Source organism: Salvelinus fontinalis, chromosome 32 (assembly GCF_029448725.1).
Source record: "Salvelinus fontinalis isolate EN_2023a chromosome 32, ASM2944872v1, whole genome shotgun sequence".
Lineage (NCBI taxonomy): Eukaryota > Metazoa > Chordata > Actinopteri > Salmoniformes > Salmonidae > Salvelinus > Salvelinus fontinalis.
In genome coordinates this window covers 39,148,793-39,161,811 of record NC_074696.1, presented here as the reverse complement: position 1 = coordinate 39,161,811, position 13,019 = coordinate 39,148,793, and the positions used below count along the sequence as shown (strand labels likewise).

Here is a 13,019-nt window from a genome sequence, read left to right as displayed (position 1 = left end):
GTAAGCATAGATCAAAAATAGATGAACAGGACACCATCTCTACTATGAAAGTAGAGCAATGTTGAATATCTCTACACACAGCCTCAATTATGGTTATTGCTATAATATGAATATTGTAGCAGATATTGTAGCTATATAAAAATAATGTAATGTAATTTTGGATATGCTCCTAGTATGTATTGGTACACCAAGCCCAGTGGTAATGAAGTGAAGAATACAATCCCCCTACTCTTTATGAGACCCACCTTGGTGTGCAGCGCGGTGTAGCGGTGGTTGGCGTCCTGTAGCTTGTCAGTGACCAGCTGCCTGGTCTCCTCCAGGGCTGGGTCAGACCCTCCTACCTTCTCCAGAGCCCCCTGGAAGGAGTCCAGCACCTTCTGACCCGAGATGGACACGAAGCGCAGGTCTGCCTTGTGGCAGATCACATCCTCCGCCAGCTGGAAGACAACAGGTTCCAGGTCAGTTCGATACAGTCAAGAATGTGTTCAGTTCCAAAGTTTGAAACGGTAAACTTAGTGTCTTTAGTATCATGACTGTGTGTATACAGCTGACAGTAGGAGTGAATATTGCTTCTAACTGCCAATATAAACCCTGATCTATTGTTACAGTAAGCCTATATTCTTCCATCTCGCTCATGTAAACCATCTCTCTATGGCTATGCAATGTAGCTTTCTCTCTAACTCACACTAGTCTAGGAAAATCAAAAAACAACATGTACCTTCTTGTGCTCTTCCAGTCTCCCCTTCAGGCCCTGCGCGTCCGTCTCTCCTTCCCCCAGGGAACACAGCTCCCCCTCACTCTGTTCCAGCCAGGTCCCCAGGCCTCCGTGCTCCTGGAGGAACTTGGCCAGCTCGTCCTTAAGGGCCTCCGAGCGCCTCAGCCTCTCCTGGCAGGACCGCAGCTTCTCCTGGTGTTGGGTCTGGAGCTGGTCTAGCTGGTCCCGCAGACGCCGTTTCTCCTCGGCTGGCACGGCCGAGTCGGGCTGGTCCAGGAGGGAGCGAGCATTCTGGGACACCTGCATCAGCTGGGCCTGCTGGGCCTGGAGCTGCTGGAGCTCTGCCTGTAGAGGGGTCAAAGATCAAAGATCATAATGGGTCAGAGAGAGCCAAAGGTAGGGTTCATCTCAAATAGTCTGGAAAAGAGATGAGGAATCCTTAAGACTATTGGGATACAAGTTGACTGTCATCCAATAACCTCTGCCAAGCACCTAAAAAGGCGGTTTTAGAGCCCTTTTCTGAAGCATTACGTTTCATAGTGCATTTAATTGTATACCACAACATGAACAAATGTTCATTTTGTAAATAAACAGCAAGGAGAATGTCTGACCTGGAGCATGTCGCTGTGTGATTGTAGTCTTCCCTCTGGCGAGGAGGGGTGGTCAGTAACAGTCATGCCAGTTCCTCTTTTCCCAGGCTGGTTCAGGGAGGAGAGCTCCTCTAGCAGCGAGTCGATCTGACACCGCGTCTCCTGCAGCTCCTCTACTGCCTTCGCCTACAGGGGAAGAAAATAGAGGGGAAACATGATCAAACAGCACAGATCGGGGTGAGCGTATATTTCTACCAATGAAAGTGCAGTCAGGGAAAGATAGGCCCTTCACCATAACTGACACAGAAAAGTAAAGAGCTTTTCCTCTGGGTTAATTGCCACACTGTAGCTATTTCCATAGTAATTTCTCAGTACTCAAAACAGTATCCATAAAGATACACATCTTGGACCTTGGTTCCTTATAGATGACAATAATAAAATCCACGTGCTGTGTTCGACAGCAGCGCTGCTACTTTACGCTTACCCTCTGTGTGTTCTGTTGGACGGTGGTGCTAATGGCCGTGTCCAGCTGGGCCAGGGAGGAGTAGGCCGTGTCCGTCAGGGCACTGTACTGCTCCTTCATACGGGAGAGTGCCCCCTGGAGGTTGGCCCTGTCCTCTGGACTCAGGCTGTCACCGTGCTCCGCCAGGAACTCCTCCACCGAGCGGACGGTCTCCGCCACGCCCTCGCCTCTGGTCTGCAGGTCCTTCTGTACTTCCTGGGGGAGAGAGAGGGTCAGATATAGAGAGGTTACAGGTAGTGTGGCATAGTTCCCTGGAGCAGGCTGTACAAAATTGCATGTGAAGAGAAAGGAGAATACATGCACAGTGCTACGACAGATTGAATGCAGTCTAGCTTCTGTAACTGTGGATCCTCGAAGAGACCTAGAAAGGTCAAAACCTGGCTACATTAGAAGTCTGGGAGCAACTAAACAACACAGGCGAGTTATCTCCTTTCGTGAGACATGGATGTGAAAAAAAACGGAGCGTTGCTCACCTTCAGCTCGCTCCGTTTCTGCTGCAGCACATTCACGTCACCCGACTCGGCTCCCGCTCTTTGATTGGCCAGCACGCTGGCAGCTCCGGCCAACCACATTGTAAGGCCTTCCAATTTTTGTGAGCACTCTGCTTTCTGCTGCTGCACCACCTGGAGAGCCACGGATGACGGTAGAAAGAGAAAAATGTAAGCAAAAAAAAAAAGAGTGAGAAAAGTAATATTGCCCGTTGTGCTAATGAACAGTGGTCAGTCCACAACGTTGAATCAGACCCCTATCGTCGTTTTCCACTCAGTTGAGCAGGAGCACACAAAAAGCACATCTTTTTGCACTTCTCTTCCACACCCATTCACACTTCCATTAAGTGCACGCTTGCCTGTTTCTAAACCCTTTGAATGTCATTTGTGCACCCTTCGCCAGACGTTGAGCATGATGTGTCCAGAAATCACACAGCCAGACAGACAGACAGATCGACAGATACAGACACAGCATCATCAACAGGTCAGTCAAGCCAAAACAACGACGATACACAAAGACAATCAAACAAACGGTGTCCTCATTTGCCCTTTGTTCCTTCCTCCCCGTGTCGTACAACAGGGGAGAAGAGGACAAAAGGAAAGCCACAGCAATGCTTCTCTGATTTCTAAAAATTAACTCTCTAGCCTTTTCCGTGGTGGCACAAGCGTATTTCCTCCTGTGGCAATCTGGAAGAGCAAAGCAGACATGTTAATTCACACAGGTGTTATACAGGGACACATGCAGAGGAGCAAACACACATTCGGCATAGAAGCTTGTGGTGGGAGTAGTAGTACCGGTCCCTATACGGTGTCTTAGCCTTCGCAGCAGCAGCGGTTGTTTGCTAATCTGATGTAAGTGATACATTTTGACATATGGGGTGGTTGTGATGGTGAGTCTGTAAATATGGGAAATAAGAATAATTTTGAAGTTGGCATATTTGCTTTGATGGACATGATTAATGATATGTATAAGGACCAGCCAGTTACAGAAAGTGATAGAAAGGGAGAATTGAAACAATGATAGCATGACCGCAATCGTTGTATGGTAAAGTATGTTATTACTGATGATTGAATGTATTGAAAATGTATCTGTGAGTATGCTAAACATGTATTCCAGAACTCCAAATGGGACCGCGCAACATAGCCAGCGGTTTGCCAACCTCTCTGTCCCTTGCACTCTGTCTCTCTCTTTCTCTCTCCTCCTCTTCCTCTTCCTTTTCTTCGCGCCTGCGCTGCCTCTCCTCCTCCCTCTCTCTCCGGGCGGCGAGGGCGTCGGTCTTGGCGTGGGCTTGGCCAGCGGCTCGGTGGAAGCCCCTCTGGAGCTGTTGCAGCTGCCCAAGGAGGTGCCTGCTCTGTTCTGGAGCCAGGTCCTGAGCCCGCTCCGAGATGAACACCTGGATGTCAAAGGCCACCGTGTTGACGTCATTGGAGCGGGCCGAGAGAGACGACTGCAACCCCTGAGGAAGGGAGATAGAAAGGAGAGATAATGATCTGAGGACGAGCTGGAAATGAAGCAACGTGTAGGCTGAATCCCAACGAGGTTGTTAATTGCACAGTTGAAAGTGCACAAGAAGAGGGTAACAAGATCAAACTTGAAGTGTGGAGGGAGTGCGGTAACCTTGCATAGCTGGAGCTGTTGGGTGCGCTGAGAAGGAGTCTCGCCCTGGGTTTGCCCATCCATTCCTGTAATTTGTGCCTCAGTCTCCTTCAGCCAGAAGAGAAGATCCTCTACTCGCCCTCCAAGTGACTTCTGTTCCCCAGTCACTGCCTCCTGAGAAAGAGAAACAAACAGCACTGATTAGCAAAGGGTGCAATAGTGGATTAAACACCTAAAACACAGGGATCTCCTATTTCAATCCGCTGTCCCATTACCTTATGTGCCTCTCTGTGTGCGCGCAGCCCCTGCAGGATGTTTTCTGAAACCCCTCTGGCGGCTTCGTAACCTCGAGCTAAACTTCGCCCATCCTTTTCCAAGGCCAATAGTAGCTGAGGTGGTACTTCCTGTGGGCGGGGCTCCAGCAGCTGCCCAGCAGCATCCACTTCCTTTTTGACCTGGGATTCTAAATCCCGAAGTTCTAGATCCAAGGTCTGAGATAAAAGGTTGGTCAATTTTGAAACCTAAGATTTCTATTGTGACAACATCATAGATCATACATTTGCAGGTACTACATCTCTTACCTCTGTCTGTTTGATGATGTCATCAAGGGCAATGAGGCTGCGACCAATCGACTGTTGCTGCTGCTGCTTGAGGCGAACCTCGATGTGTCTCACCATAGAGAGCAGAGCCACAATTTGCTGGTCGTGTTCCAGGAATTCCTGGCGGAGCAACGAGGACTGATGGAAAGGGAATGTCAGATAAGCATCAGTCTGAATGGCAATTTTCCAATAAAAAATGGACATTTGGCAGCTTATTACTGGGTTACAAAATACAGATGATGTATGATCAAGTAGAGACAATTTGCTTTTCACCTACTAAATGCATCAGTTGCTTACCTTTCCCGTCTTAGCTGGGCTCTTCTCTTTCCTTATCTCCAATTCTTGGATTTCTCCATCCTCCTCCTTCTCCCAGCTCTCTGTTGTATCAGACTCAACAATCTCATTTGCATCAGACTGTGGGGTCTCGTCAGACCAGGACTGTCCTGATTCTGTGGACTCCTCAAGGTACTGTTCCTCTTTACACTCAGTTTCAGTGGGACTGTCAAGTTTCTGCTCCTGCTGTTGTTCTTGCTGCTGTTTCGTTTTCTTCTTCTTCCCTTTGCCAGTAGTGTTAGCTGGCTGGGTAGCAGGTGCCAAAAATGCCTCCTCAGGTGTACTAATTCTTAGTTGTTCAATGTCCTTGCCAGGAAGATCAGTTTGTTTGCTCGGAGACCGGTCCTCCTCAGTATCTTTCACCAGATGTGCATCAGTTTCCTCTGTGGTCTTAGCAGTCTGGGTACCTGGAGCCAGGTGGGCGCCTGACATGGATACAAGGGCTTCAGGAGAGGCATCCACAACGTCAACAACACGATGGGTGTCTGGGTGGACATCCTTCTCAGGTGTACCAATCCTAAATTGTTCAATTTCCTTGCCATGTGGGTCAATTTCTCTCCTCAAAGAAATATCCTCCTTAGGTTTCTCCTCAAGGTGTGCATTGATTTGGTACGGTGCAGTGGTGTGGGTTGATCTTTGTTGATTGGTGTCAACTCCACTAAGACTCTGGGTAGAGGCAGCTATTTTGTTCAGCTCCTCACCACTTGCCACCGTTGTAACATCACCGTCTGATTTATTGTCTTGCTGCTTCTCAATCTTCTGCTCCTCCCCAGAGACTGAGCTCTCTAGATCACCCGGGGTGGATTTCACTTCAGAATCTGCTCTATTGTGGATGGATGGCTTCTCCTCTGTCGCAGGTTCAACTTTTTCTACCACTTTATGCATCTTAGATTTTTTGTTCTTCTTATTTTTCTTTCCCGGCATCATCTCTTTAAGCTGGTCTGTTTGAGATGGTAGAACCTTCTCCTCTTTCTCTCCTTCTCTAGCCTGGTCTGGTAGAACTTTCTCCTCTTTCTCTCCTCTAGCCTGGTCTGGTAGAACTTTCTCCTCTTTCTCTCCTCTAACCTGGTCTGGTAGAACTTTCTCCTCTTTCTCTCCTCTAGCCTGGTCTGGTAGAACGTTCTCCTCTTTCTCACCTCTAGCCTGGTCTGGTAGAACTTTCTCTCCTCCTCTAGCCTGGTCTGGTAGAACTTTCCCCTCTTTCTCTCCTCTAGCCTGGTCTGGTAGAACTTTCTCCTCTTTCTCTCCTCTAGCCTGGTCTGGTAGAACTTTCTCCTCTTTCTCTCCTTCTTTAGCCTGGTATGGCAGAGCTTTCTCTCCTCCTCTAGCCTGGTCTAGTAAAACTTTCTCTCCTTTAGCCTGGTCTGGTAGAACTTTCTCCTCCTTCTCTCCTTTAGCCTGGTCTAGTAAAACTTTCTCCCCTTTCTCTCCTTCTTTAGCCTGGTCTGGTAGAACTTTCTCCTCTTTCTCTCCTCCTCTAGCCTGGTATGGCAGAGCTTTCTCTCCTCCTCTAGCCTGGTCTGGTAGAACTGTCTCCTCTTTCGCTCCTCTAGCCTGGTCTGGTAGAACGTTCTCCTCTTTCTCTCCTCCTCTAGCCTGGTATGGCAGAGCTTTCTCTCCTCCTCTAGCCTGGTCTGGTAGAACTTTCTCCTCTTTCTCTCCTCTAGCCTGGTCTGGTAGAACTTTCTCCTCTTTCTCTCCTTCTTTAGCCTGGTCTGGTAGAACTTTCTCCTCTTTCTCTCCTCCTCTAGCCTGGTATGGCAGAGCTTTCTCTCCTCCTTTAGCCTGGTCTGGTAGAACTTTATCCTCTTTCTCTCCTTTAGCCAGGTCTAGTAAAACTTTCTCCCCTTTCCTTCCTCCTTTAACCTGGTATGGCAGAGCTTTTTCCACTTCCTCTGCTGCTAAGGGAATCATAGAATGGCCAGGCAGAACTTTCTCTCTTTCTCCTTCCTTCTTGTCAATTCCTTTACTCTCTTCTGGTGAAACCTCAGGACTCACCACAGTCTTAACTTCCTCTACGGATGTCACCAAACTCTCCTTCTTCCCCACTCCCTGACGCAGTGCCTCTAGCTCATCTGCAGCTTGCTTCTCACTAACACCTCGCCCAAACACCTTCCTCAGGATACTCTCTTTCGCCTTCCGTAAAAGCGCCTCTTTGTCATTTACTGCCTGGTGGGTTTTCAGAGTGAATTCCACCTCTTTTCTATCCTTATGCTCCTGTTGTCCAGTCTGTTGAGAAACCGTCTTCTCCCCATCTGAATCACTCTTTCCCACAATCTGCTCGCCTTCCCGCTTTTGCTCATCCTTAGAAACTCTATTATGAATGGATACTCTATCATGGATGGACGATCGCTCATCTGCCACAGATTCAACCTTTTCTGCTACTATGGGTATCTTAGACTTTTTGTCCAAGCTGTCGAGAACACCCTTCGTTACTGTCACTTCAGAATCTGCTTTATCATGGATGGATGGTATCTCCACTGTCACAGGTTCAACCTTCTCTGATGCCATAGGTATCTTAGACGTTTTGTTCTTCTCCACCCGTCTTTTGTCCTCGAAGACCTTATACTCTTCTGTACCATCGCTCTCTACCTCAAGAGCATCTTCTATGGCTCCAAGCGGAACAGTAGAACCTTCCCTTACTTTGCCAATATCTTCTGGATCTCCAAACCTCTCAACAGAATGTGCCTTGGCACTTCCAAGTGCAGATTGAACATCTTGCACAAGGGACTCCTCTTTCTCCTGTGGGGTAACATAACCTCTGGTGGACTCAATACCCTTATCCTTACCCTCTGACTGTACATTCTGGTCTTTGTTTTCCGTTTTCTGAATATCAGCTTTTTCTGAGGGTCTTTGCTCAATATCAACCTCCCCTTTTCCTTTCTTCTTATTCTTCCTCTTCTTTTTGCTCTTACCTTCGGCCTCCTTGGAAGGGGGTGATGCATGTCCAAGATCATCACACTCTGTGACCTCAATCTTTGTGTCCCTCTCAACCTCCACTCTACCTTGCTCCACCACGTTCTCAGTACTGTCTTCTGCCACATTTGTCTTCCCTTCATATCTCTCAACTAGTGTAGAAATGTCTATGCTGCCCTGTTGATCCCTACCTTCTCTGCCAATGGCCCCTGTCGAGTCCATTCGTGGTTCTTTGCCCATAGCAGACTGCCCCTTCTGCGTGACTGAACTACTGTCGCCCACAGGTCTAGACCCCTTTTTGTTATCATTTTCTGGTGGTCGAACAGTAACATCTTGCGGAGTCTCCATCTCCTGAAGGGCCTGCTGAACCCTTTTCTTCGCATTGATTGCAAACTGAGCCAACAAATTGATTGACTGGTCCGACTCAATTTCCAATGACTTCCCGGCTATTGAGACCTGTTCATCTCTCATTTCTTCTTCAATGTGTACAGAGCCATGGTGTTGCAGATCTTCTGACTGCTTGAACGTTCCGGCTTCTAGAGTCTTTACAATGTCCTCTGTGATCATTAAAGGGTTATAACCCTTTTCTGACTCTTCTGGATGTGGGGATGGAGAAATAACTTCAGAACTTTCAATAATTATTTTGGTTTGGCTGTCTGGACTGGATATTGATAATGTGACTGCAGGACTATAGGTCCCATTTGAAGAGGCAATGGGTGTTGAACTATCCTCATCGTCACATTCTACTTCCATGGAGCCCAAGTTGCCCTGGAGTTCTGCAGCCATTTCTCTGGATATAAGCCCATCTTTGACAGCTTTTTTCAGGCTAGAGACTCTCTGCCCTGTGGAAGGGTCAAACAAGCCCCCTTTCAGAACCTGGTTGGTGGCAATGAGCCTGGCCATATGTTCTCCCACCAGCCCTTTCTTAGAGGCTTTAGGCAGAGGGAGCCTAGCTCCATTGGAAATATCAATAATCCCTCCAGTGTCTGCCTGGCTTTGCAACATTCTGAGTGCTGGGACCGGATCAACTTGTTGAGATGCAATTGCTTCAGCTAAATTCAGGATTTCACCTGTTTGCTTATCCTGAATTCCCTTGAAAGGCTTCACTTCCAAGAAGCGCTTTCCGCTCTTAATGTCAATCTTGCCTTGGTTTACAAGGTCTGAGTACGGCACAATTTGGGCACTTTGTGGATCCAACAAACCTTGTGTTACCCCTGGAGAAACCATTGCTTTCTTGGCAGTGCTCTCATCGAGCAGACCATCGGAGACAGCCTCTGTCAATGTAAGTCTACACTTTAAATCAGGGTCAAAAATGGCACCTGTGGACGCCTGGAGGAGGGCAGCATCTGGGTTTGAAGAGAGGGCGACTTCCCCCTGACATGCTCTCTCTAACTCCCCCAGTTCTGGGGCTATGGCACGGTCTACCAAACCTCGCTGCAAAGCATCAGCAACTGACAGTCTAACTCCAGAGTTGTGATGCACGATGCCACCCTCTGCCACTTGCTGGGACAAGGCTTGATAGACTTCCTCCTGCCCAAGCAAACCTCTTTCAAGGGCTTGCTTTAGGGAAACAGGTGACTTCGTTTTGGGATCGACAACCCCATCCATTTGCAGCTGCAACGTTGCTTTGGTTAGCGCTGAATCTGGGTCTGAGTATTTTCCACGGTATGACTTCTCCAACGCAACTAGCTTCTCTCGTTGGTCCTCCTCTATCAGCCCAAGGTTGGCTGCCAGGGTAACAGACACTTTCTTATCCCTCCGCAGGTCAACCACTCCCCCTGAGACCACCTGAGCCTCCAGAAGCCGAGCAGCTGTGTTGGAGTCTATCAGGCCTGCCCGAGCAGCATCCTTCAGGGTACAAATCTTCCCCTTCTTTACATCCACTACCCCTGCCAGGGTCTTCTCTGATTTCAGCACACTCCACATCAGGTCTTCGTCAAGCAGACCCTCCTGCATCACATCCTCCATGCTCAGAGATTCGCATGCACTGACATCCAGGAAACCTCCGAAAAGTCCTGCCTTGGCCATCAGCTTGACTGCAGTGTGTCCAGGGAGGACCCCCTGAGCCACGGCTTCATCTGGGAGAAGCCGCTGCCCTCCTTCCATCAGTAGACCCCCTTGGTGAAGCTCTGAGGTCAACCTTTCCAGCTCAACATCATCCTCACTCTTCACTGCTGCTGCCTCTAAACTCATAACCTGGGGTGGGGTCTTCACTGTGACCCTCTGAGCATCCTTCATAGTATGTTTAACTCCAACACTCACAGGCATGCTCTCATTTTCATTAGTCTCTGATGGTGGAATAGGGTTGGCATCAGATTGGGTTGGCATCAGAGTCTCTGCCTCAGTCTTAAATGGGGTTGAGTACATTTCTGAGGCTTCAACAAGTGTACCGTCAATGTCTTCCATGAGTGAGTCCTTATCCTTTGTCTTTTTGTGACTTCTATCTCTTGCTCCCTCTGATTTAATCTCTACCAGCCCCTCTTCATACGAGTCTGTAATTGATTGATTTTCTGGTAGTCCAGCTGAGGGCTTGACACTTTCAAAAATAACAATTTCCTCCTTTTCACTTTTTACTTCTCTATGTACACCTCGATCTCCCTCCTCACTTATTCTCATGGTTGAGTCAAGGTCTACCTGTCCCATCTCCTTAATTCCAGTTTGCTTAGCCTGCAATATCATGTCAGGTGTACCATCCCATTCTTGACTATCAGCTTCTTCTACCATCTTTCTGGAGGAAATATATTTTTCAGACAAGCTGAATGTTTTCTTTTCCTGGACCTCTCCAATTTCCCTTGTCTGCCGATTATCTGCCAAACTTACAATTGGCACTACTTCCATAAACTCCTGTCTTTCTGAAGTCAAAGTCAACCCTGACACAACCACTCCAGGAATAGGATCCACATTGATCAGACCAGTAGCAGCCTTGACAAGTTCCACCAGCTCAGGCTCGAGCAACACTAAGCGCTGGCCAGAATGGGCATCTATATAACTGTGGGTCATTAAATGGAAAAGCAGGCGGTGATGTGCCTGCTCATCAGGGGCCATCTCCTCCAGAAATGAGGGGACACATGTGTGCTCTGAGGAAGAGGCAGGTGGCGAGGAGGGAGGGGATGACCCAGTGGAGCCCCAGCTTAGGCGATTTAGTTTTGGGGAGCCTGACTGGTTCATGTTGTGTAGCACATCTGGGATCTGAATCTCTTTCAAAATCTCAGCCACTTTGGGTTCAAGGACCTCCTTAGTCTGATTCAGGGACACAACCTTGGGGGTTTCAGGAAGGTACAGGGCACCTATCGTGTGGCGTTGTCTCAGGATGTTCAGAGCCAGCTCTCCCGAGATGACCCCTTGTTGTAGAGCCTCTGCAATGGGCAGCAGCTCCCCTGACTCAGGCCAGAGCATCCCCATAAAAGCCCAGAGGGACTCGAGCACCAGCAGGGCCAGACGAGGTGAGAGCAGGTCCCTCTGGATTGCTTCCTCCAACCCTAGGCGCTCCCCACTTACAGGGTTTAGTATCCCACCACTCTGCAGCTGGCGGGTCAGCATGGCACAGGCCAGGTCCTGGTCCATCAGATTGTGACGCACAGCCTCGTCCACAGTCAGGCGGCGTCCCGTACGGGGGTCAGCGATCCCACCTGCAAATAGCTGGGCCTCCAGCAATCTCACCGTAACTTGCCTGTCAATCAGATTCTCTTGGACAGCACGGAAGATCCCAACCTTCCTGCCGGAAGCGAGGCAGACGGTGCCTCCTGGCTGCTGTTTGACTGGCAGCAAATGCAAGCCGGTGTCATCGCTGAGGACGCAGCGCTGCTGCAATTCAGACAGATTCAGCTTTTCGGCTGTGTTAGGGTCAACGAGCTCCCTCCGATTGACCCGTGACCTGAGCTTGGTGTAGACCCTTGGGGTCAGCAGGCCCATCTCTCCAGCACTATCCAAGGTCACTCTTCTTCCTCCCAACTCCCTCAGGCCTCCTGTGTTCATCTGCAGCTCCAGGATACGCAGCCCCAACTCCTCTCTGATAAGGCCCTCCTCCATGGCTGCAGCCACTGGGAGGAGCTGGCCCTCCAGTTGTTCTGTCTGGTCGACAAGATGCAAGGCACTCTCCAGCTCTGCTAGGGATTGGCTGATGATACTATTAATCAGGCCACAGTTGAAGCCCTCTTCCAGTGATAGGCTCACAGGGGAGACAGGATGAAATAACCCACCCATGGTGAGCTGGGCCTCCAATAAGACATGGCAGGTGTCCTGATCAATGAGGCCACGCTGAGCAGCTTGGAAGACTGGGACAGTTTCCATGGTGCCCAGGTCAATAACTCCACCAATGGCAGCTTGGCTCTGTGAAGAGAAACAAAGTAAGTGAATATTTGAACTTTCTTCTAATCACACACTTAACAGTCTGATGAGTACTTTGTTAAGGAATCCATAGCCCGTAAGTATCCAGCAAGAAAAAAATAACCCTTTACCAAAGAGTCATAATAATTCTTTTGACATAATTACGGTGATGAAAGCATATTTCAATAGATACAATACGATATAGTATTAATACAGTTATCTTCTTTTTCTACCCCTTTTTCTCTCTAATTTCGTGATATCCAATTGGTAGTTAGTCTTGTCCCATTGCTGCAACTCCCCTACGGACTCGGGAGAGGCGAAGGTCAAGTGCCATGTGTCCTGCGAAACACGACCCCGCCAAGCCACACTGCTTCTTGACACACTGCTCGCTTAACCCGGAAGCCAGCCCGCACCAATGTACAGCTGACGACCGAAGTCAGCGTGCATGCGCCAGGCCGCCACAAGGAGTCGCTAGAGTGCGATGGGACAAGGACATTCTGAGGGGCCAAACCCTCCCCTAACCCGGACGACGCTGGGCCAATTGTGCGGAGCCTCATAGGTCTCCCGGTCGAGGCTGGCTGCGACACAGCCTGGGATCGAACCCGGGTCTGTAGTGACGCCTTTAGCACTGCGATGCAGTGTCTTAGGCCGCTGCGCCGCTCGGGAGTCAATCTTTAGCACCCATATTATTTCTCTTTCGGCATGGCACAAGAACACTTACCTCTGTTCTACAAAGCACGGCTACATAGAGAACAGAAATGCAGAGAACCAATATACCAGGAAACCTCCATAAGGGAGGTAAAAACAAACAGCAAAGGAAGGAGAGAAAGAGCGATCAAAGAGAAGATAAAGCTAGAAAAGGCAGGTCAGATTGGAAGCAACGGTAAGAGAAAGCGAGCACTACTTACCGTACGGGGCTGGCCCGCGATGCG

At 49.1% G+C, this 13,019-nt stretch overlaps 1 protein-coding gene across 22 annotated transcripts in view; it reads right to left on the bottom strand.

The window, feature by feature from the left end:
• The window catches only part of LOC129831305 (microtubule-actin cross-linking factor 1-like), a 258,379-nt gene that overhangs the window by 83,743 nt on the left and 161,617 nt on the right, over positions 1-13,019 (bottom strand). For 21 of the 22 annotated variants that reach the window (XM_055894583.1, XM_055894588.1, XM_055894594.1 and 18 more), the window contains 10 exons: positions 4,810-12,090; positions 4,495-4,650; positions 4,189-4,404; positions 3,935-4,087; positions 3,477-3,773; positions 2,302-2,451; positions 1,790-2,023; positions 1,327-1,491; positions 719-1,060; positions 246-437 (listed from right to left, as the gene is read on the bottom strand). In XM_055894583.1, the coding sequence (XP_055750558.1) occupies positions 246-437; positions 719-1,060; positions 1,327-1,491; positions 1,790-2,023; positions 2,302-2,451; positions 3,477-3,773; positions 3,935-4,087; positions 4,189-4,404; positions 4,495-4,650; positions 4,810-12,090 (9,186 nt within the window). The remainder of the gene's footprint in view (positions 1-245; positions 438-718; positions 1,061-1,326; positions 1,492-1,789; positions 2,024-2,301; positions 2,452-3,476; positions 3,774-3,934; positions 4,088-4,188; positions 4,405-4,494; positions 4,651-4,809; positions 12,091-13,019) is intronic. The other variant, XM_055894587.1, reaches the window with a different exon arrangement.